This window comes from Esox lucius, chromosome 23, assembly GCF_011004845.1.
Source record: "Esox lucius isolate fEsoLuc1 chromosome 23, fEsoLuc1.pri, whole genome shotgun sequence".
NCBI classification, from domain to species: Eukaryota; Metazoa; Chordata; class Actinopteri; order Esociformes; family Esocidae; genus Esox; species Esox lucius.
In genome coordinates this window covers 12,586,584-12,611,066 of record NC_047591.1, presented here as the reverse complement: position 1 = coordinate 12,611,066, position 24,483 = coordinate 12,586,584, and the positions used below count along the sequence as shown (strand labels likewise).

General features: G+C 43.2%; 1 protein-coding gene across 10 annotated transcripts in view; it reads right to left on the bottom strand.

Annotated features, from left to right (window-relative positions):
* ppp1r12a (protein phosphatase 1, regulatory subunit 12A) overlaps nt 1-24,483 on the bottom strand; it is a 58,194-nt gene that overhangs the window by 17,173 nt on the left and 16,538 nt on the right. For 8 of the 10 annotated variants that reach the window (XM_010887194.5, XM_010887191.5, XM_010887192.5 and 5 more), the window contains exons 2-9: nt 14,498-14,628; nt 7,128-7,246; nt 2,541-2,700; nt 1,437-1,581; nt 1,229-1,303; nt 937-1,028; nt 604-764; nt 304-440 (exon numbers count right to left, since the gene is read on the bottom strand). In XM_010887194.5, coding sequence (XP_010885496.1) covers nt 304-440; nt 604-764; nt 937-1,028; nt 1,229-1,303; nt 1,437-1,581; nt 2,541-2,700; nt 7,128-7,246; nt 14,498-14,628 — 1,020 coding nt within the window. The remainder of the gene's footprint in view (nt 1-303; nt 441-603; nt 765-936; nt 1,029-1,228; nt 1,304-1,436; nt 1,582-2,540; nt 2,701-7,127; nt 7,247-14,497; nt 14,629-24,483) is intronic. The other 2 variants (XM_010887193.5, XM_010887196.5) reach the window with 1 other exon arrangement.

Genomic DNA, 24,483 nt, shown 5'->3' with positions numbered 1-24,483 from the left:
AGGCCTTGCCTGACAGGTGCATTAAACGGGAGGCAATGTATCACTATGTATTCCCAACGAAGCCAGTACCACACGTCAAAGTTCTGTTCCAGTCTCCTGGTAACTCATTAATTATTACCAGATATACTTAGCAAAAGGTACATAAGGGGCCCATGTGTCCTGGCAACACAGCACAAATGACCATCATGTGAATGTATAGGAAAAGTGATTCAGAAGTGGGAGTTAAACAGGCATGACATCCTCACTGTAGGAGTCGAGGACTAAAGCGGGAGGGCTACTGTGGACCTATCCACCAGGCCGTACCTTCTTGACAGGCGAGCTGGGAGTCACCTGGTTAGTAGGGCTGCTGGGAGACGGGGAGGACGGCGTAACGCTGGCCGTGACTGGCACCGCAGTAGGTTGGTTACTGTTGCTGACCGGGGCCGGCGTCTTGCTCTTATCTGAATGGGAGGAACAGAAGGGATGGATGAGCTACTGACAGGTGAATGCAGATGTCGTCTACGTAATAACCCTATCAGGATTGAGTCAGCTGTTGTTTGACATTTCTTGTCAGATCGCGGCTCTGTTTCAGAAACATCAGGCCCGCAATTAAAGTTACGTTACCAGCTTCAGTTTCAGACTCTGAGTCTTCCTCCTCTTCCTCCTCACTAGAGCAGCTGGACTCCTGGTCCTTTTTGCCTTCCTCTTCTTCATCCACCTTCTCTGGTTCCAGGGTCTCAATGCGCGGAGCAGGTTTCTCTGCTTCCAGGATCAGGGTCTCTTTGCTGAAATAAACAGGGATTGGCACTATATAATCTAACAACATAGCTATTAGTATTAAAGTAGGACATTTCAAAGATACTTGTGGTAGAAAGATGAACACAAAAAGACAGAATCCATTTTGACAGTTTTAAACACAGAGACTCAAATGTCAGCACATCTCTCCATGAAATGTACCTCTTGATTAATTTTTGATTTTGATTGTTGTCGCCAGCTGTTGTCGTTTCTATCAATGGAGACTTCTTAACATCCTTCTTTTCACTATTAAGCTGTAAAGGCAGAAAAAAATCCATCATAATGGTGATTGGCAGTTGGTACCTAACTCATGAAAGCCTTCCGTAATGCTTACAAGTACAAGGCATATAGCAGTGACTCTGTTTCACTTTCAAAAGCTATAATAACAGGTTATGCAGTTCATCCGGGCTCAAAGGAAAGCCCTTATGTAAGCATTAGCCACACAATGGCTTACCAGATTCTGTTTTTTCTGTAATTCCTCTAAGTAGCCAAGGACATCTTCATCTGCTACATCAAAAGCTGTCTGACCCTGAGGAGAGAGACACCATTTACAGAACTAGGCGTTTTGGGAAAACCTCACCCTCTAACGAAGACCACAGTTGATACTCCAGATTCATGTGAAACTTGGATGAGGATGGAGACGTAGTAGAAATACAACTCACCACTTTATTGATTAGGTCCATGTCACATAGGTTCTCTACCAGTATCCTGCAGGCCTCCTCTTTGCCCCAATGTGAAGCAGCGTGGAGCGGGGTCCAGCCATCAAAGTCTTTAATATTTACATCATACCCTGCTTGGATTAAAAGCCTGGAGGACGGGGGGGGGACACGACAAAATAGTGTTTATGGGATCTAGCAAATCTGGTTTTCTTGGATTTTGTGCTGCAACCTAATCCTTACAATCATTGCCAGGGGACAGGCTTTTGTAACCAGTCAGTTCATAATATCTAAGAGACGCTAACGAGTTACAGCACAGAACACTAAAATGCAATGTTCCTCCAATTAGTTAGCAACATACCTACCATAACAACCACCCCATGCATGAAGAAACAAAGGCCTTGTTGGGCACCAAGTGAGATCAGTATCTTTTAGATGCACTGTAAGACCAGCCGTCCCATAACAACATTACAATGTAGTGACTCAGGCTCGGCAGCACAGAACACCAGGAGGAAGGTGGGAGATGACTGGTAGGTGGACTAAGCCCATTAAGACGATGTCTATAGCGCCTCAAATTCCTCACCACTTACTGGCTAATGGGAGAGAAGTGTGAGAGTCAATTCCCCCGGACCTTCTGTGAATTTGGAAAGGAAACGTCTGGGAACTGGTTTATGGCTTTCATTACCGCGCTAGCATTAGAACCATATTATACTCAATCTCCATCAAATGAATATTTCAGAACGCCATACATTTTGACCTTAGAGTATCAGGTACTCAACGTGAGATTACAGTGCCATCTATGGCAATGGAGTGCGTGGGACACTATTTGGCAGCATTCCCAGAAGCAGATGGAAAGGCTGCGGACAGTCCTTCCCTAAGCAGTCAGTACTGACAAGCCAGAGCTGGAGACGGGCTCATAACCACCACAGATACACCCATGAAGTAACACACATTTAGGAGCAGCAGCAACCTAAAAACAAATAACACAATGGGCATGGGCCTATTTGATAATGAGCGTTAATATAGATGACAGGTATATAACAAACGGGCCACCGCGTGGAAGCGTGTATACTAGTCCAGGTGAACGTTAAGTAAGCAGTCGGGACTCACTTTAAAACCTCTGCGTATCCCTTGGCGGCGGCGACGTGGAGCGCGGTCCCCCCGGACTTGGCGTGTCGGACGTCGTTGATGGTCCCGCTGTTGAGCCACTGCCGGGCGTCCCTCAGCATGATCCGCTCCTCCTCCTTCCTGGCCGCCTCGATGTCCACGCCTGGCGCGGGCGGAGCACCAAGGGTGACAACCATTAGTCGGGCTTCAACGGATTAACAGCTACTTAACGTTCTTATAACGCTTAAGGTTAGCTACAGGAGGCGACAAGGAACGGTATGAGGCAGGAAGTGTGCCGGGGGGGGGGGGGGGGAATAATGCTGCCTCAAACCTGAAACAAGTAATGTTACACAAGTAACTTAAAGACCTGAAACACAACAGTCAAACTCACTAAATACACAAACAGAAAAGCACATGCTCATAGGTGGCCATAAAAGGGACAGTGTGTTGACAAAATCATATTGAAAGTTTTTAAACATCGGGTTGTGCCTGAAGGCTCACGCTGGCATAAATCACAATCAGCCATTGTTTGCTTCGGCCCTAGCCTACCATTATCTGAAACAGCAACCACACAACTTGTGAATTGAAACCGTTTCACCACGAGAGCAATAGCTATATTGAAAGTGGAAACTTCCTTGAAAACGTGAAGTTTAAGAGCTTCACAGTAATAGCGACGCCACCTTAAGGGGTGCGGTTTATAAAGTCAGCAAGCAGTACCAGACTAGCTACATACAGGAGTCAGGTGGCCCGTTTTCTCTGGTAGGGTTTAGAATAGTAGAACACCACATCCACGTATCATTTTAAAAATGCAGAGCGGAGGACACCAAAATGACAGAAACATAGTATCAGTCATTCAAAATTACAATAAAATAAAGAGTATAAATTATTGTGGGGAAGTTAACATTGACAGGTTCTTTAAGCTTAACCCCAAAGTTAGTTAGAAGTTTAAGCTTGCAATTAAGCTTTTGCTATAGCGGAGGAACAGTTTCAATTATGGAATTTTGTTGAAGCTAACAGAGTAAAAATTTGGCTGGGGAAACAAGGTAGATTATGACACCATGGGCCTCCAGACAACCTACAGATTTTTTGACAAGGTATTTAAGTGAATGCCTTATAGACTCACACCCAATGAGTACCATTTCTGAACCACATTTTACACAAGTCGCAGAGGATCGCGAAAAAGCCAAACCGGCAAAAAAGTGGCATAATCTGAAGCCCTTTACACGCAAATCGGACAAATCATAAAAATACAAAACAAACATTCAAAAAGCCCAGGCCAAAGATACATACATAGTACTGTAAACGAACTATGACCATTAATCATTCTTTGGAGACAAACAATGTAGGCATGAAGTTTAAGTCAATAATCCACTCGCAGTTGAGCAAAGTCAGTGGCAACAACATTCGCAAAACCCAATACCAAACAACGGCACACCTCTTTATAGCTTGCACAGAAGGGTGTAGTGGAGCAGCTGACCTCTTGACAAACTGCCCTTTTCAATGTTTAGTCAATTGTATCAGGGACTGAAAACAGTGGGACTAAGGTATAGAGCAGATACAGGCCACGTATTGTCTAGCTGATACTAGGCTGGAACGCAAGACGGGCTGAAATGTGAAGCGCCTGGTGAGTGCGTCGTACTATTCCGCCGAGAGTTGACGGTTCTGAACTATAAACACAATGAGCAGAGGTGCTCTGGGTGGAAGCCAACGACACAGCTGACCCTATAGGTTGTGGGACATCCGTTTAATCAGAAGGGGTTAAACGTCTCGGAGGACAGAGAGGATGATGGATGCAGATCTGTCAGCTAGAGGAGTCGTCCTCTCCCTGTTGCTATGAATGCTGAGAAGAGTCCAAAATGGACTGCTAGCTGCCCAATAAAAATAAATTGTTGGCTGCATCTCATCACCACTCAGTCACTGTAGAGTAAGAGCTCGGTGAATCGATCTGGCATCTAGGCCTTAGCAGAACTCCCATCTTGTCCGCTACACATCCACATGAACACCGCAGCCCATTCCAGATCTGTTTAAATGACAAATGCATCAATCATCAATTACATTCTGAGCCAGGACTCACAGCAGAAATGAATGGTCCAATTAAACAGATGTTCTCCAAACACGGGAGGTGGGAATCACTGGGCTAAGGCAGGGCCGGGGGTCAACGTTGAGGGCAGATTACTCTACCATGGCTGCAGTGTTCAGTAAAGCTTTGCCCTTTAGACCAGCCCATGTGATGTCATTACAGTTCAATACTCTGTCATAATGGATCTCAGTGAGTCCTTTATTCTGCTGGGCTGCTCTGCGTACAGGCCTGTGTGAGGGAAACGGGGGGGGGGGGGGCACGCGGGACAAATGGCACAACCACACAGATGCGGGCAGGGAAGGAAATGCAGCAGCATAGCTGGGGAACTGCAGTTTTCAAGCTATGCTGTAATGGGTCGGCACAAATGCTTGTCATTGTATCTGCTACAATAAAGAGCATGGCTAACTACAGCGTGGATGAAACCCAGTTAGAACCAATGTCCCCCGTAAACAGTAGCCAATAGTGGTTATAAGAAAAAAGGCGGGGAGTCGGGCAGAACCTAAGGATCACCATGTACCAGGAGCTGTGGAGGAGCTGACACTCATTCAACACAGATTTTTTAAGAGTACATTGCAGCAAGTTTCAGAGATGGAGAGGACCCCAACAGTCTGTTTAAACCCCAACCACGGCTCTCTCCCTCTGAAGACTAAGCCGACCTATGGCCAGGTAAAGCCAAAGGGACAATTACCAAAACAATCAGCAGTGGCACAAATCATGGAAAGTACAGCCTAACACCCTTCACCGGGATGTTTAATAAAGAAGTCAACAACAATACAACAAACTAGCTTAATCTCAGCTGAGGTGAAACTTGCTGAAACAAAAAAAAGTGACTCATGCATTTGTTTATTCATATTTCAGGATCTTAATCTACTTTCCTGATACCACGATTACCTACCACGTTAAATAAATATTTGGATACTGCTGAATTCCACGTCTGGATTAGCATGTCTGCATTCTCCAGACCACATTTTTAATAGGGCATATTTAGATTACGATAGCAAAAACAATTTCCTTGACAAAGGATGTTTCATTTCTATAAATGACGGGGACATTAAAGGGCTGCCAGAGGCTTTTTGGGTAGGGGAACAAGACCATCACTGAGATGTTGCCTGGTAGGCAGCGAGGATATGACCGTGGACATGGCGCCCGGCCTATGGGGAATGGTAGTGGTTCATTTCCCATCCTGGCCACATGACCACATCTCTCTTCAGAGAGAAGACCATGAGGGGAAAACAGCACAATACAAACACCGAGGGCGTTACACAATGCTTACATAATTCTACCTCTAAAAGAAGGGAAGCTGCTCTAACCACAGTGTTACAGCCAAGAGCAACAAGCAGTAATTAATGACCTGTATGCGGCTCCATCTGACAGGACAGTTAATGCTCGTGCACCTTGCACCAACACTTTGCTCCCAAGCCCAGGCCATCCGTCAAGCCAGGCAGAGGACGGCTGACAGCTGCAAGACGAGCGGGTTCCCGTGGGTGTGGGATAAACCGCCTCCGCAGCGGTTACATAACGCCACAAAGGAATGTAGCATGCTAACAAACCGCAGACAGCTGAATGCACGCCGCTTATTAAGCCCTCAGGACACAACAGGACCGGAGCACCTCAGCCCGGGTCCTGTCACAGCTCCCTCCGCATATACACGCCCGGCTCGTGTTACCGGGACCCATCGGGCTCCACAGCGCGTCCACACTCCAGTGGAGGAGAGACCGGAGCAGACGAGGGGGCGCGACAGGTGTGCAGACGCCACGTCTAAAACGCCAAGCTGCTACCTAACTCGACACAGCGGGACAGCCGGCCACATGGACCGTGTTCAGGTCGCCGACGGCCCTTGGCGGGCTTGAGGAGAGGGGCATCTGCAGTAACAGTGAGGAGGAGGAGAAAACCAAAGCCCCACGGCTCATCGCCACATGTCTGAACAGAGCCGCCCCCACCCACCAACCCAGAGCATTTCATCGTCCCAAGAAAGCCCGGGGCCAAAAATAGAAAAACCCCTTCCATCCAGTTTAGAATCATCGTTTGGAGAAAGAGTTTAAGTGGATCACGTTTCTCTCCATTAGGTAACCTTCTGCGCAGGCAAAGTGCCTCAGCGGCCATGACTCCATATTTCACTTGATTATCTAAATGATGTATGACATGGTACACAAATTACATGGAGGCGGTGGGGGGGGGGGGCTATTGTACCAAGCAGAGAGCAGACTATTGGAGGCATGCCAAGATCTGCTGCCTCATGACTACAGGCTGTAGCAGCCTTGATGCATTTACCATGATCCAACACACACACACAATCGAAAGAGTGTGCCTAACTGGTCGGCCTGTAGCAAACACAGTGTTGACAGCAAAATAGCAGCACTCGGCATCAATTCAAATCATTATTTATTTGAAAAAGTTAGGAAAAATAGGGAAAACATCTTAGATACTTCCAATTACAGATGGATGTAGATGCCCCACCGATGTGTGAAAGACAATGTCTACCAGAGAGAGTAAGTGCTTCAGCCTTGTACCTTGTCGGTTGATCTCATTCTGCAGGAGCTCCTCCATGGCTTCCTCCTCTGCAATGTCAAGTGGCGTCTCCCCTTCGCTGTTCACAACCCCCACGTTGGCCCCCTGGCCAATCAGATACCTGCACAAACACACGTTATTTTAGGGACGCAGTAATCAAGCACTTATCAGTCATTTGCTTGCTCTGCCACCATTAAGCACAAATTTGTGTTTAATGGCGATAAAAATTGGCTCACTTTTTGGCTCTGAAAAACTCAAAACCCAGTTCTAATGGCAGTATGTGAAATTACATTCATCCTGTATGAAAGTCTGTCCCATGCATTTGGAGGCCATGTACTTTAGCAGAGAAGATTTCTGTACACTTCAGAGCCTGAGATATATTCTCCAGCTACGGTCAGGAGTTACATCAAGTATCCATTTAGCTCGGCCACCTTGATACGTTTGGGTACTGGAAGAACGGGGACATTTTTAATCATTTCTCCAAACAACTGGGAGAGGACAGGGTTAAATATATAGAATTAGTATGTAAACTAGTTGAACTGTGTGAATAGTGACGGCGTCCTGGCTAGGAGCCTTGCGAGGGTTAACACGAGTCACTGAGTCCTACTAACACGGTCTATATAGAGAACTTGATTTGAGTAGAATTATTGATAATTAGAATTTCAAATGGCATTTTCAAAAGTGACTGGAAAGTCAGATGAGTAATGGAGAATCTTGTGATATGAAGAAAAAACAAGTTTTACTACTTCATTATTACATTAGTGTTGTTTCTTTGATTTTACAAATTGAAAAAAAAAACGAAAACACAATGAGGTGTAAACATGTTCTCTGCCTGTGGCTTCCTTCAGCTCAGCTGAGGGGGGACATGACAATGTTTGACCTCCAACAGCAGTGACCTCACGGGACATATTCCACCTCTGAACAGGTACATTTCCCACTGCAGCTCGGTCACCATGCTGCAGACACGTGCTGGCCCCAAAAACAACTCTCCTACAGCTAAACTGCCTAAATGTGCTTTTAGAGATTGATTCAGTAGCACATTAAGCCAATTCAAATTATTAGTTTTGGGCAACACGCCAAATGAAGTGTTTCAGATATTTTTTTGATTATCAATAGGTTAACTGTGTGGGTTGGGGGAAATAAAGTTTTACAGCAAAGTTTTGCGACAACGTACATAGAAATGAGGAAGTGAAGCATGTTTATTTCCACATCATACCGCCCAGCCCTATGCACCAAAGGTTATATGGTCATTTTGTACGCATTTGGGTGTCTGTTTTGATCTATCAATATATCAGTGCTTGGTTATTTTTTGACTTGGGCATTAGAGCCAACCCCTCCAAATTGGACAAGTGCAGTGGCCCTGGCACCAATTAGGCTTAACTGCTAAAGGGGTTCCCTTATTGGTCAGATAAGCTAACGACACGCTATCGGCCACCCCTAGCATCAGCTAATCATGTTTAATGAAAACTGTGAGGTCCGAAGGGTATCAGAAGTCCAAAGGATTTCATTCTCAATAAATGCCTACAAGACTTTCGGAATTACCCCAAAAATGTATTTGATGAACCATAAAAGGCCCAACTAGAATACAGACCACATAACCTTCTAGTGCAGCAAGCTACTTCAACTCAAAGTGGGCAGCAGCACTAAAACTCTGGGATAAAAACACTTCCTCCTGTAATACAAGAGAAGTAAAACAGGTCACACTCCCAAGATGCAGAACAATGAGTGCAAGTGAGCTCCTTCAGCCGTTAGCCTGTTTAAAATGTCCACTCACTGATAATCCCCCTCCTCAACCACCTAGGTTCTGTTCTCTATAAACAGCTTTCTTACCTCAAAAGGACAGGGAAAGAAAAGCCTGGAAAGCAGCTAGACAAATGGCTGGTCCTTGAAGTGACCCTGATTTCTCTATTTTGATAACAACCCCTATTCAAAGAATAACATTTGAATGACCATCACAGTCCCCCTAAAAAGACACAGAACCAATCAAAGGTTTGGACACCTACACAAGGGCATTTCGTTGTTACTATTAACCACTATGAAGAATAATGGTGAAAACATCAAAACTATGAAATAACACAAGGAATCAAGCTGCAAACAGATCAAAACATTTCATAATATAGATTCTTCGAAGTGGTCACATTTTCCCTTGATGACAGCTCTGCACACTTTCTGGCAACAAGCTTGATGAGGAAGTCACCTGGAATTTGTCCTTAATGCGTTTACGCCAGTCAGTTGTGTTGTGATAAGGTAGGGTTGGTATACAGAAGATCGTCATGGTTTCTGTACAGTAGTAGTTCATATTATTACAAGAACAGCTCAAATAAGCAAAGGGAAATGACAGTCCATCGTTACTTAGACATTTAGGTCAGGTTCCTTCAAGTGCAGTCACATAAAACATTAAGCGCTGTGATAAAATTGGCTCTCATAAGGAACCCAAAAAAAACAGAAACCCAGAGTTACATCTACTGTTGAGGATAGGTTCATAACAGAGACCAGCCTCAGAAATCAGCAGTTAACTGCACCTCACTTTGCAGCCCAAGGAAATACTTCACCGAGTTCAAGTAACAGACTCAATCTCAACATCAACTGTTCAGGGGAGACTGCGTGAATCAGGCCTTTATGGTCGAAATTGCGGCAAAGAAGCCACTATAGAAAGACACAGGTAAGAGACTTGCTTGATTCAAGAAACAAGAAATTGATATTAGACTGGTGGAAATCTGCCCTAAGATATATGGTTCCACCCTCTGTGTCAAGGTGAATTACAGAGTGGGCGAAAATATGATCTCCACACATGAAGCATGGTGTGATGGCGCTTTCCTGGTGACACTGCCAGGGATTTGTTCAGAAGTCAGCATGTTTACCACAGCATCCTGCAGCGATATGCCATCCCATCTAGTTTGTGCTTAACGGGACTATCAGATGACCTGGCCACCATAACCGCCCCGAACAACCCATTTGAGAAGGCTTGGGATGAGTTGTAACAAAGAGTGAAGGAAAAGCAGCCAACAACTGCTCAGCGTATGTGGGAACTCCAACAGGGTTGGAAAAGTATACCAGGTGACTACCTCATGAAGCTAGTGAAGAGAATGCAAAGAGCGTGCAAAGATGTCAAGGCAAAGTGTGGCTATTTACAACAATGTAATGTAAAATATAATTTTATTTTGATTTAATCCAACTTTTTTACAACGATCCCATAGGTATAATTTAATAGTTTTGATGTCTTTACAATTATACTACAATGTGTAAAAAAAAAATAATAATTCATATGAATAAGTAGGTGACCAACTTTTGACAGGAAGAGCATATTATAGTAAAATATCATTTAGCATGTTAGTTTATTTGCACTGAGTAATTTGATATAATTTTGTTCAGACTGTTCCTTTACATCTAGAATTAAGCTACTAGCTTATTGGGATGTAGGTTGCCATGTTTATGTTAAGAATGGAATCATGGCAAGCCCTTGAACGACGGACTCGTTCAGTAAGAAGTATCTGGTCTGCAGTATATGCATTACCCACAAAGATGCCAACAGAGCACATGTGTCTTTAACACAGGGAAGGTGCCTACATTTTAAAACACTAATTTGAACTTGATTTGAGAAAAAATCTTTGGTCAATCAGGAGCCCTGGGAAGATCCTTAAATTATTAAGTTCCACATGCAACATCTACACCGGTTTTCATTGATAAATCAGTGGTCTATTAAATATATAGTACACAGCATGTAACTCCTGCAAGAAAATGCTCTACCAGAAAAGAGCTGTGTCCAGGCAATCTACAAAGTGTCAGGCGAAGAACAGCTCCTAGCTGTGGTATAATGGCCATATACCACACCCCTCATCCCTTAGATCTATAAAAGCTAGCAACCAATCAGAAATCAAACCACCTGGCTTATAAGAGACCACATAACATCCCAAACCTTTGTGTTCCCATTGATAAGCAGGCACTCCGATGTGTCATGCCTAAGAACAGTTCTTTCCCTAGATATATTGAGCCTATACCACAGCCCCTCTTGCCTTACTGCTTACTTTTACCACACAGAACAAGTGTTTATTTGGTCATTGATGGGGGAAAGAGTATAGGATTAAAAGTGATGTTGTAGGCCTACAGTACAGGGAACTAAAGTTAAGGTCAGAAAGACATTCCCGGCAATATTTTTATAACCAATTTCTGTAACTAAACAAAATGTTTCACGTTCTATGAATCATTTGTAGACGATTTAATTCCCTTAAGTAGCTCGGGATAAATATAGAAAGATAAACACCTGCAAAGCATGCTGTATATTCATCTACAAATGTGATCCAACCCCAAACATGAAGACCTCTCTCTAAGGTATCTGTTACAATAGATCAAACTGCAGTTCAAGCCACTAAAATATATTACAAAATACTTAAGTAGTCCAAATACATAAATATTGGCTTTCGCTGAATGAGGAAACTTTGTATTGGTCAGATTGGTTATTGTTAGTGCGCAAATGTGGTCAAGTATGACTAGGCAAGTTACATTGCATAGATTTGTACAGCAAGAAAAATAACAGTAAGACTATGCTTGTGCAGGGTCTACAAGCATAGTTGAACATGGAAATAAAAAGGTGCATTCTCATCACAAAACTGCACATTAATGCAGTACTCATATCAAAAGAACAGGGAACAGTCTGAAACATTGGTCGTGAGTAATGTCTATTTAAAAGTTTATTCCAGATTAATTTAAAACAAAACCACGTAAAGAGAGGATCGTGGTAACGGTTCAGCAAATAAAAAAAAATAGGTTGCAATTACCAATTACACCTGTTCAACTGGCCGTAAACCTCAAAGGGTGGATTCGTAACATGTGGAGAAGCAAAAGAAACACTTGTCCAAACTGACTTGACTGGCCCATGAGCCTGCATACAGAAAAGTGTTTGCTCAAGGTGAAAGCACCAATAGAGAATTGAGTTACCCTGATTCCATAAAGTGGAAAGGAGGGCAATCAATCAAGCAGCTAGCATGGAAGGGGTCAGAGGTCACTAATGGCTGAGTAGGGTAACTGGTGGCCTCTCTCATGGGGGTGGGGGGTAGAGTTAGGTTTGAGACCCTAGAGACCAACCAATTTCTCTACATCCACCTCCTAAGTTGGACAGTCAGGACATCTGGCCCAGCAGCAGCACCGCAAATAAAAAAAAAATTTAAACGATACCTTTAACCTTTGTATCTAACTAAAACCATGTAAAACAATGTTCAATACACTTTTTTGAACAGTTAATTTAAGTAAGCAAAAACCTAAACTCAGGGCTTGCAGAAAAAGTACCTAGGCTAAATATAGCAAATAGATTAACAATGCATATTTGGCACTTGGCTTTCTATGAAAAGACCCATGTGTTTAGAAATAACCACAACGTTACAAAATGCATGTTCTCTAATAATGATCAGCTTCTTAGCAGATTATAGAAAAAATAAGTCTCAATCTCATGCACAATCACTAGCGCTCTTGAAGAACCAGCTAATGAGAAGCCAAATGTATTGGATAGCTAAGGTAGAAACTTAATTCGGAACTATGGTAATACAAGCATGGTGACATGTAGAAATCAAGAGTCTTACCTTATTTCTAATTAAAGGGAATAGTCAATTTGTTATATTTAATATCCTTACTCATAAAAACAGCCTAGCCAAAGTATAAAAGCATGCAACAAAAACATTGCAAGCAGAACAAGTTCCATAATAGCAGTACTGACAGAAGTTTTAATGGGGTCTGCTCTGGTCCCCTATTTCTTCAGTGAAGACATAAAAAAGGGTCTGTTAAAAAGGTGATGTTCCCATCTATTACAGTAAAGAACTTCTCATTAACCCCAAGAGCATGCATGTGACTGAGCGTGAGAAGCACATGAAGAGACAAAATCTAAAAGTAACGAGAACGACACGGACACGCATGTAACTAAACACACTGCCCAACACGTAACCACGGTACAACATCAAGTCAATTCAACTCCAGTCTGTCCAGTTAGGAAGCATGAGCGATTGTGAATCAATGTCACCAAGTTTCAGTGCAAATGAAGTTAACAGGCGCAGGGAGGCATATCCTTGGAGGGTCACACTGACCTCCATCTGCCTACCAACGGTACCCTGACTGCAGTTAGGTACCGGGATGAAATCCTCAGACTGGTGCATTGGGTTCCTTCTGGTGCAGGACAATGCCCGGCCTCATGGGGTCAGAGCGCGTAGGCAGTTCCTGGATGACGAAGGCATTGATGCCATTGACTGGCCCTCACGTTCCCCAGAACGGAATCCAATTGAGAACGTCCGGGACGTTATGTATCGGTGAATCTGACACCGCCAAGTGGCGCCACAGACTGTCCAGGAGCTCACTGATGCCCTGATCCAGGTCAGGGAGCAGATCCCCCAGGACACCATCCTCTGTCTCATCAGGAGCGTTGTCGGGAGTACATACAGGCACATGGGGGCCATACATACTGAGTCACATTATGAGTTGCCATGATGAAATTCAGTTGGAACAGCCTGTAATTTCAATTATTTACTTTGATTTTCAGTGTGAGTTTGAAACCAGCCCTGAATCGATTGGTGATGTTGGTTTCCATTGACCGTTGTTACATAATTTTGCTCTCAACAAATTAAACAATGTACAGTAAAGATTCTGATCTTAAATATATTTCCTTCATCGAGACCTGATGTGTGATTGAAGTGATCCCTTAATTTGTTTAGCAGTGTATATAGGTAATGTGTTTATTTAACATGGCCTAGACTAGGGGTTCCCAATCTGTTTTCATCAGCTTTTTGTTGAACCAAAAGTGAAAGAAAATATAGCAAGTGCACTGCCAGTGGTGGAAAGTAGGCCTGGATGGAAACTGGTGCTGCAGTAATTCAGCTAACCTCTACAAGGTAGAAGCAAATTAGTCATGTTTCCTTGAAATTGGAATTAAAAGCGAGCAACATTAAAATAATAAATTAATAAAATAGTCATGACAACCACTTTGAACTATATAAAAGGCAATCTCAATATACAGTACAGTTAAATGACTGGTTTAAATAAAATCAGTTAATGCCCAGGGCAACCCCCAGAAATCCCAGACACCCCCCTTTGGGGGCATGCCCCCTAGGTTGGGAACCCTTGGCCTAGACCAGACAGCCTGCGGAGGGCTTGCCCCAGACGGAGACATTCACTGGCTGGAGCTGTCCAGGTGGGGCGAGCTGGGAGGGGTGATAGAACAGGGCCAGCTGCTCCCGCTAACATCAGCATGTCAAACATTACAGAGGAACAATGAGCTCATGTGGGAAAGCATGTTCACGTGAGAGAGGGAATGCCCACTCCTGGAGCGTTTGTACAACCGCAAAGGGCTGGAGTCGTTCATCTTCATTCATTCACCATCTTTGGCGGTACTTACTCTGCTATGTCCATGTACCCACAGGAGGCGGCGGCATGGAGGGGGATCCAGCCCTCATTGTCAGGCTGGTTGATGGCAGCCCCATGTTCCACCAGGAATGTCACCATGTCCACATTGTCATCTATGCATGCCTGGGGAAAAGCAAACAAAATAGAAACTTTAAAAAAAGATTTACTTGAAAACAGACAAATTCCACTAGAATACTGCATGGTGTGACTATCCTATGAAAATAAAACGATTACAAGAAAACATATTTACTCAAGAGCCTCATTTTTCAGGGTGTTAGGAAAGAGTCATGAGGTTGTATTGTAGACCTGGTCAGTGGTGGCAGAACAAGCAGATGACCAGGGGCCATCTCGGCAAGCGCTGCGCTTCTTATGACAGATCACAAATGCTTTGAGTTTTCAGACCGGTCCATTCAAATGGCAGAATCTATGGATTTAAGTGCAGCTCGACAACATGACCAATATTTCAAATCAGGTAAAATGGGTTGGGACAGAAAAGTCTAGAGCTACCCAAAACATACTTGCCATTATACTGTCAAATCAGTATATAGTCCTCAGGAATAAGCTAATCTTTCGCATACAAGGAACCGGTAAGTCCAAAATTCAAAAGGAGACTGCCTAGTCTTCCAATAAGCATGCCAGGACTTGAGGCAAGGAGCACAAACCTGAGAAAGGAAAAATAAGGACTAAGCACTGATACTTCAAAACACCTATGTGCACAGTTCTGAAACTTACAACCAACCCCCACAAGTTCAAATTTTAGAGTTTCCATAATCTTATTCTCATGACAACTAAGACTGTCAGGCTGCTCACTTCCTTCAAAAGGATGCCTGTAACAAGTCTCCCACTCACCCTGCAGGTTGCTATGACATCCAAAGCGGTGAAGGAAACATGCACACACCGGCCTCACGTTTGGGGCACACGACTATCTGGCTGGAATCCTTGTCCAAATTTGGGCTGTTTACTGCGCCGTACATGGCCAGGGCTGGAGAGGAGCCTTCATGGGCCTCGCTGCTCTTATCTGGGACTGTGTGTGTGTGTCCGTCAGTCCCACAGCTGCTCCTGAACACACACCAGCTGAGTGACAAGACGATTCTAGGCCTGTCCCTGTTGCAGTCACCCGCGATTACAGCGCATGCTAAATACTAAAACCAAATCACCAAGACCACAGAGTCCCACAATTCCGCAACACACCTGCAGATGACGATGATGTAATAGGAAACTATGATAGTATCGATTCAGGCTTGTTTAATTGTGTACAACTGTCCACCATTTCCCTTCTTGCCGGCTTTCAGCCTTGTCTCTCTGATTTCTACCATGCCCATTAGGAAACATACTGCAAGCTGGTGCTTTCCTACTACAGAGTCTTGTCTGGATTATCCGGTCTACAGGGCCAGTCCACTGGGCAGTGGAGCCTAACAATTGTCATGTCTTAATTGCTGTAATTGTGTTTAACTGACAGGTGCCAGGGTTGCTACCCACATCACACAGAACCATGCATTTAGAGATGGGACAACTTTAAAATGGTTTAATACGGTTTTAATTCTAGATGGTTGCAAAGATTCATAGCTCAGAGGCATAGACTTTGAGGGAGAGGACTCCACAGACGCTCGGTCAAAAAGAATAAGCAGATTTGTTGAATCCTTCACGATTTACTTATTTTAACACAATGTAGTCAGTGAAGTCTGACTTTGCAATATTTGGTTGCATAACATTTAGAAATGGTTCTTATCAGGTGAAGAAGAGACTGCCAAGCACTACCTCTCATTAATATAGGCTGGTGATTTGTCGTTTTGGCTCAATACGCCACCCACCGGATTTGAAGTAAAACAATGAGTAGGAAGTTGAAGGGCAGACTGTCAGTTTTGTGGGTTTTAACATCCATAAACCCTGAAATATGTAGGAATTAAAGACCGTTTTATACCCAGTCCCAAAATATTAGCAGATCCAAGGTAATTACACAATTAGCTGATCAGCTGTTTCTAGGTCAGTTGAGTCTCACCGAATCACTACTTCATGTAAAAGCTAAATAAAGGTTGACAGGTGATATTAGGTGTAGAATTTGGAGTCAGTTGCTGCAACCAAGTATTCAATTCCAGTAAAGCAGGCCGTCACAATGTTGAAAAATCACAAATTTATCAGGCATAGCCAAAACGCAGCACATTGCTAAGAAGCAAGAGCAGACCGGTGAGATCAGCAATAGCAAACAACCTGGTAGACCACAAAAGTGGATGACCGAATAGAACACAATAATCAACAAAAAATAAGTTTCAACAGTCAGAAACATTTTCTACAGATAAAAAAAATAAAATAAATAAAATATCCAGGAGTGCCATAAACAGACTATACCAGAATAACCTCAAAGGGTTTACCAATTGATGCAATACACTGGTCTTAAAAACAGTACAGACAGGTTATAGTGGAAAAAAGTACATGAAAAAACCTCTAGAGATCCGGAGGAGTATAATGGACAGAAGAGACAAAAACTAAACTCTATACAGCCATATAAGCCCAGTGTGAAACATAGACGAACGAGCCTATATGATGAATCATTTTGCTGGAGGTCAATATATAAATAACTAATTTCCATAAAATTTCTGAGTTCCATGAACTCATTCACCATAGCTACAGTGTAGCATAGCATCAGCAGTTGAATATCGTCATTTAGACAATCCCCATTTAGCTTAGTCCATTTGTCAACCATCAAAAAAGAAAATTCACAGTGTGCTACCAAAGTCGTTTTTCAACTGTTTGTAGGATATGATATGCAACACCAGGGTTGTGGGCACCTTGAACTTGAAGTAAATATGCTGAACTTACAACTGTTACCCATAGTTAGCATTGCTTGGGTGTCAATGAAATGCATCTGTCTAAGATCAAATGGATGTGGGCAAGTTCCCAATAAATGCCAAAACCAGCCACATTGGCACCGAAATTAAAAATGTACTAAAAATGTCACATCTGTTCACTCATTAGATTTCTACTCTGGATAACATAGCTACCTGATGATCTTGTTGTTCTTAATGCCTGCAAGTTTACAGTTGTTTGTTCAGGAGTTACGTTCCCAAACCTTAAGGAGACTTACGTTTTTAACACACTTGCAGTAACATATTCAAGTGTATTTTGTTGTAGAATGGGAGGAGTGGGTGAAAGATAAGCAAAGTTAGGTGGCTCAAGCAGTCAGGGTCTGCTGGTGACAAATAACCGATACAGTAACACACAATAATACCAAATACACAGTTCTGGTCTAATGAGTGAAAACCCTGATTTAAAAACCTTAAAATAATTTACACCAGGTATCAGTAACCAAACAGCAAGCATTTAGCAAATGAAACAGGGCCACCTCTATATGTTACTACATGCGACGGTCACCAATACACCCGCAAGTCTGTCATGCTTCACCACTGCTTTCGTCAAGCATTCATTTCTTAAAATGGACATCATTGTCTTGTGTTACGTAAAATTTCAACTGAATTAAATGTTCAATTAGGGTCAGTCCTTCCTTATTGTGATCGCAAAAATTCTCAAAAGGGCACCGTAAGATCAACAGCAACATCCTCCTACAGATATATTGCCAAGCACTGGCACGGTTTGCTCAAAAGTATGAATTGCTTCCTATGCACGGAGGAGCGCATGAGCTTGTGGGCACCACGCCGGCTAAGAGAGTCTCTAGAGTGCGATCATACAGGGCTAGCGTCCAACTTAATCGACCTGGACATTGCGTAGACCATTTGCATAGGCCTATGCGTGATCACTAGGAACTTTTAAATTCCACATCTGGGAAAACCAGATGCTGCCCGTATTAGCCTGGCACAGCAACCATTTGAAGCTTGCCCTAGTAATTCCTATCTAATTATATGGTCACTTCCACTGAGTAAAGTCTACGATTCATTTTAGAAAATTCATTTTAGAAAATAAACAGGAGTTATACATTTTGTGCAGTCTATTGTGAACCAGCCACTAAATACAGTCAAGTGAAAAAGTACATACGACCTTTTTACATATTCAGACATATGGCTATGTAATCATCACGAATAACCAATAAACTTAACCTAATTTAACAAATGACATGGGAAAAATACTTTGCTAATATTTGCCACAAATCTACAGAAATGCAATTTCCTAGGAGCTTCAAGTATCACCACAGCATTGAAAGGACTGAGATCTTGGTTTTGACCCTGAGATTCCAAACTCGCCCAATTTCTATTTTTGAGCCATTCTGTTCTAGCCTTGCTTTTATGTATGTTAGGTTCAGTTTCGGCCTCCAAGAATTCCCTATTACATTAAGGAATTATCTTGGCCAAGCCAAATAATGGCCAAGCCCTGAGGCACCAAAACAGACCCAGACTATAATGCCACTGCCACAATGCTTTAGGGATGGTATAATTCTGTTCAAAGGCAAAGTTCTGCTAAACATGGCCTCTGGCATTGCAACCAAACCACTCCACTTTTGACTCATCTGACCAGAGCACATTGTTCCAGTAGTTTTAGTCGTTACCTAGGTGTTTGCTGGCAAATGTCAGTCAAGTCTTGATATTTTTTTTAAAAGCAGGGATTATCCTTCCTCAACTCTCATGTAGGACAAGTTTGTGCAGTCAACGGACAGTTGACTCATGTACTACAACATTTATTGTGGCAAGAGAGGCCATTATCGATACCCGGCGGTTCTTGGAGACTATTGTGAACAACTTCCGGTGAGCTCTTGGCAGGATAGCCTATCCTATGTAGATTGCCAATGGTCTAGAACTTCTCCAATCTCTAGATTATCTTTCAAACACTGAAATGTATGTAGTTCAAAATGTTTGGAAATTGCTTGGTAACCACTTTCAGAATCATAGGCATCAATACAATTTCCTGACAGCTTCAGACAAGCCTTTTGATCTAGGCATGATGTTACCACACACCCACATGGTTATGACCAAACCTGACCAAAATTCTAATCTTTTTTGAAAGGCTGGATCCTCCCAAGGAACTATTTAATTATTTTCTGGAATTAAGCTCAGATATCCATGTGTCCAAATTTGTAAAAATTAATTAAAACATTCACTTTTTCACAGGACTTACTTACAAAACAGAAACTAACCAGCTAAACAAATGCAAAGTGCCTTCCATAAGCTAGCTATCTACCATAGTATTTTTTGCATGTATGCCCCTCCTACATGATTTCTCACCCCACTCTGCAATGTGGCAAACATGGACAGCACCCCAAACCTGACAAGAGCTCTACTAAAAAAGCATAGCTTGTTTGACACCAAGCCTTCATACCAAAATACATTTGAAGAAAAACGAGTTCATGAAGATGTTACGGCCCTGTTTTGCCCAGTCAGTGGAATATCTTAGAGAGCTCAATTGCGCTGAATGTTCAGCTATCCCTCCACAACATTACAACGCAGCCATTGGTGCTAGTGTCCAAGGGACTTTAGGGAAGGTTTTGTTTGAGGCGATTGGTTGGAAGAATAAGCCGATTAAGCCAATGCCTATTGTGCTGGGAATTTCTCACAACTTCCTTGTTGGCTAATAGAGGAGTTACACAGCCTGTATCACAGTGCAGTGTCTTGAATCTAGATTTCATTCTACAAAACATCTTTTGACTAGGAGTGACGAGATCTGCCATAAGACCATGGACCTAACATGGCTGCCATAAAATGTTGTAGTATCATATTCATCATAATGCAGAAAGCTCAATGGTCCAATTGTCTAAATCAGGGCAGCCCTACCCTGTGCTCGGAGAGCTACCAGGTAGGTCCAAACCAAATCCAGTTGTGAATACCTGATTTAGCTTTACATACAGCTAATCATCAGAATAGAGTGTGCTAGATTTGGGTTGGAGATAGACTTTGCAGGACAGTAGCTCAGAGGAAATACATGGCTCTGACAGAGACAAGCAGTGTAGCAGCCTGAGGGACATGACAGGGGCTAGGGATGGAAAAAGAGGACCCTTTGGCAGAGCTTAAGGATTGTGAAGAAATAAACTGCATACCTGACTGTCCCTCTCTACCACAACCACACACTGGCAACTGTCAGCAGCCTAAAAAAAAAAAACACACTGACAGAGAAGTGAAATTACCACAGTTTAAGAAAAGAGTAATGGAAGCGGCACATTCCTTTACCAATTTAGGACCCACTGAGGAATGTAATGAAAGCTGCACCAGGAATGCGTTTAAACATTTTTACTGACCCCTGACAGGTACAGCGCAATAGTAGCGTTGCCATTCAAACCAGTCCGGCAAGTGTTCAAGCTGAAGAGCAGGCCTTGTCGTCACACCGGTAAGCCGGCTTCAAAGCACAGCACAAAGGGAGTAACAAAATCATATGACAACTTCAAAAAAGGGCAATAAGGCCTTAAACCTTACAAAAATATTAATATAGCATCCCAGTAAAGTTTCAATGAAAGACAATAATATGACTTATTGCTCACCATTTAAAGTAAAATGTTTCTCAACCACATGGATTCTGTCGACAACATTGCTCTGTTATAGTGCGATAAATACAGAAGCTAGTTCTCCATTTCTTCCAGTATATTTCTAGGGCAGATAAAGGGGAGAAGAAAAAAAAACACGGCCCAGCCATGAACTCCAAAGCCGTGGCCTGTACACAAAAAGTCTAGCACGTCCACTCCACGGCTCAGACAGAGACCCTATATAGCCGAATATGACTTTCATCAGCTCTTAGCAGTGTCGTGACTGCAGGACTGGCCGGCAGCCTCACAAAAACAGGGCAGAGAAGGGGTGAGGGTGATATCACAGACGGATATCACTGCACTGGGCCAGGACCTTCTGCAGCCTAGAACAGCATCCTCTAAGGCTAGCCAGCGAAGAACGGAATAAGGGATGCAGAGGGCTAGGTGGCTTTCTGGGAACGCCTTGCTCTTAGAGATGAAAACAGTTGTTCTGGGAAGTACACACTGACGGTCAAGCTTCAGTAAAATAAACATGCGTAGTACATGCCTCTCCCTCGGAAAACAACTGTTCGTCCCGGGTAAAACCATGTTGACCTTTTTCTTCATTAGTGACTTAAGAGCAATATATATTTTGAGTATTTTCAATTAATTTGAAGTCCAGGTGTGTGTTATTCTTTACAGCTGCAAAATTAATCATCTTTGCATTGCTACAAAATGTACTGTCAATAAGCACATCTCAATGAATAAGAGGAAGTGTGACAGATGTTGCTCCATTGCTACAAATCCAGGTTGTGTTTTTGTGGTATGACCAAACACCCAAAACCAATGTGGAAATGTCCTTAATGTTTCAGTAGCCAGGACAACATCTCAGTGCTGCAAATTGATAAAAAAAACTAGGCGTCTAATTTCACTGGACAGAGCCCATTACAGCACAGGACTGGTCTATCCAGTACCTCAAACACTCAAGAGCACTGCTAAACCAAGACGTCTGTGTTTACTGGGTTTGTACACGCAATTCTCGATTGCCCTGGTTGGAACATCAGATGAACGTCAGTGAAACGTCATTAGCCCTGTGCCAGGAAGTGACTGAGGCTCTGACTGTCACTTCACAAAACATCACCACCGGTGGGAGGTAGACAGGACAGAGCCGGAGGACCCCAATGAAACCTGATCCTTATAAACACACGACTAACACTGTAAACCACAACAAAACGCAGTGCAAATGCCTCCAAGCCATAGCCCTGCTAGCTAGCTAGCTGCCCACATGTGACTGCACAAAATCATATCAGAGCCTCAATCAGAAAAAAAGTCTATCAAACCGGACCTTCAATTGTGGATGAATGGAGAAGACGTTTGGAAGTTTTGGGGGGGGGCCGGTAAAAAGTTTATAGGTTTCAGATGACAGAACCAACCTGGTCTACTGGATGAGATGCTTTGATGTTGCTTCTACACCAGCTGTGTTAAAAACGTAGGCTAACAGAAGTGACTCGACGCCTGTCGCGACTTTCTCTGAACACCAAGCGAGGCAAGTAAAGCGCTGCCCTTTGTACCTCACATTCTGTTCAGTTTAGCACACACAAATGAGGCTGATTACAGGGTACTATCTATAGATGAACTTAATAAACCCAGGATGAGCAGGAGGGACAAATATGGAAAAGATTAGAGCAGAAACAATAGTGTCCATCATATGTGCCAGCCTAATCCTAAAATAATATGTAGGAATTCAAGAGCTTCAGCTAGCAGGTGGAGATGGACAAAGCCGCTCACAAAGTAAGACCAAAAATGAACCCATGATGCCCCCCCCCCACCCCTCCATCCACACCCGGAGAGCATGGGCCGTTGCCGTAGCAACCAAGCCGAAAAGACGAGAAGAGCTCAGCCTTGTCGGGTCTTTGGAAAAAAACAAAACATAAATAAATAGAGAAAGGACTTGATTTAAATCACACTGGGGTTGCTCAGATAGCCCCAGGGGGCAATACATGATGCAGACTTCGCAGGGACAAGATCAAAAGCTAATCTGAAGAACGGGGGAGAAGGCTTCTCTCCATTTTCTGACTTTCTGCGTTTTTTGGTCACACTAGCGCTGTTCATGACCCATTATGGTCAAAGGATAGAAACGCTGTTCTTCTCTGTTGCTAGACCTCCCAGCAAGGTGTCAGTCTCTAGGGTCTTACAATACATTATCTAATGTTAGAAGGTTCGGCAGCTACAGTGACACACCTTATTGAATGGCGACATATGGAACAAAGCTCTACTCTACTATAAGAGACAAAGTCAGGATGGCCACCCTTTAGAGATTTCTGTGAAATAAACCACTGACAACACTTCTACAAAATGTCTCATCCATGTATAAAGGTCACTTCATATTTTCATATTGCTGTTCATTGCATAAGACATGAAAAAGATATTGCATAATACAACCAGACATTAGCCAATTCCATATGATCACAATCCATCTTTGTTCCTTTGTGCTTTCACAATAAAAGTATCTTCAGTGCACCAGACTAACCGATTTTCCTGGTGGCACAAAATAGGCGAGCTCTCTCACGTTTGTTTTCTTATCTCCCAGGCCATCGCGCAAAGCACTCCGTTACATTCAGACATCAAGGTAAGGACACTGGAGGACCCTTCCCTCCCTCAGTTCCCCTGACAGGGCCATCTGACAGCTAACTATGGCGCGGGTGTTTCCACCAAGTCAGGATGCCAGCAGGATTGGGCCCAGCAGGCACCAGGCAGGAACACCACACACCGTGGGTGGTCTGGTGTTTTCTGCTCAATTCAAGGACAGGGTCTCCAACTGATCGTTTCAACCAGCAGTAGCTGTGGCTAGGATCCCGGATGTTTCCCAAGAACGTGACTTGACCAGAATCATTTCTGGACTTGGGGTGTCGGTTCTATTTCAGGATTCCTCATCAGTGCTATTGTTATGAGGGGGCGTGGCACAGACAGTGCTGCTTTTGGAGACTTTTGTTGAGGGACATGAACCAGGTCAGGGGTCACATCAGAACGGATTACCAACCTACAACTATAATAAACCAAAACACTGGATCCCATAAGTGGAGAACAGTGTGGTGACTGAGCAGCTGTTCAAAACCATAACCGCAGAGAGGCCTGAGTCATTCTCCCTGTGATTGTGATCAGGGCTTTGGGTGGGATCAAAGAACCAAGCACTTTGAGCTCTTTGAAAACATGACATTACAGAAACCAAATGATAACATTATCTATGTCACAATATCAACACCAAACCATAAGTGTAACTTTATTAAAATGTTTGTGTCTACTTTCACTATGATTTCACCTAACGCTGTTATAACCTCACGTGTTCTGCTAAGCATTTGGTCATTGGCTTTACTGAAAACAAACTTGGTAATCTAATTTCTGAGCGGAGTGGAAAGTGATGCAACATTTGAGTAGCTGTCAGAAGAAAAAAAATCTATTATCATGTAATGGATCATGTGCAACACACTGGCTTTGAGTTCACTGCTAATGCAATAAGAGATATGGCTTCTACAGTGGTGCTCAAAAACAGGATCCTTGTTTCGTTTTGTGAAAGCCCAATTCACTCCCTTATAAAGCAACAG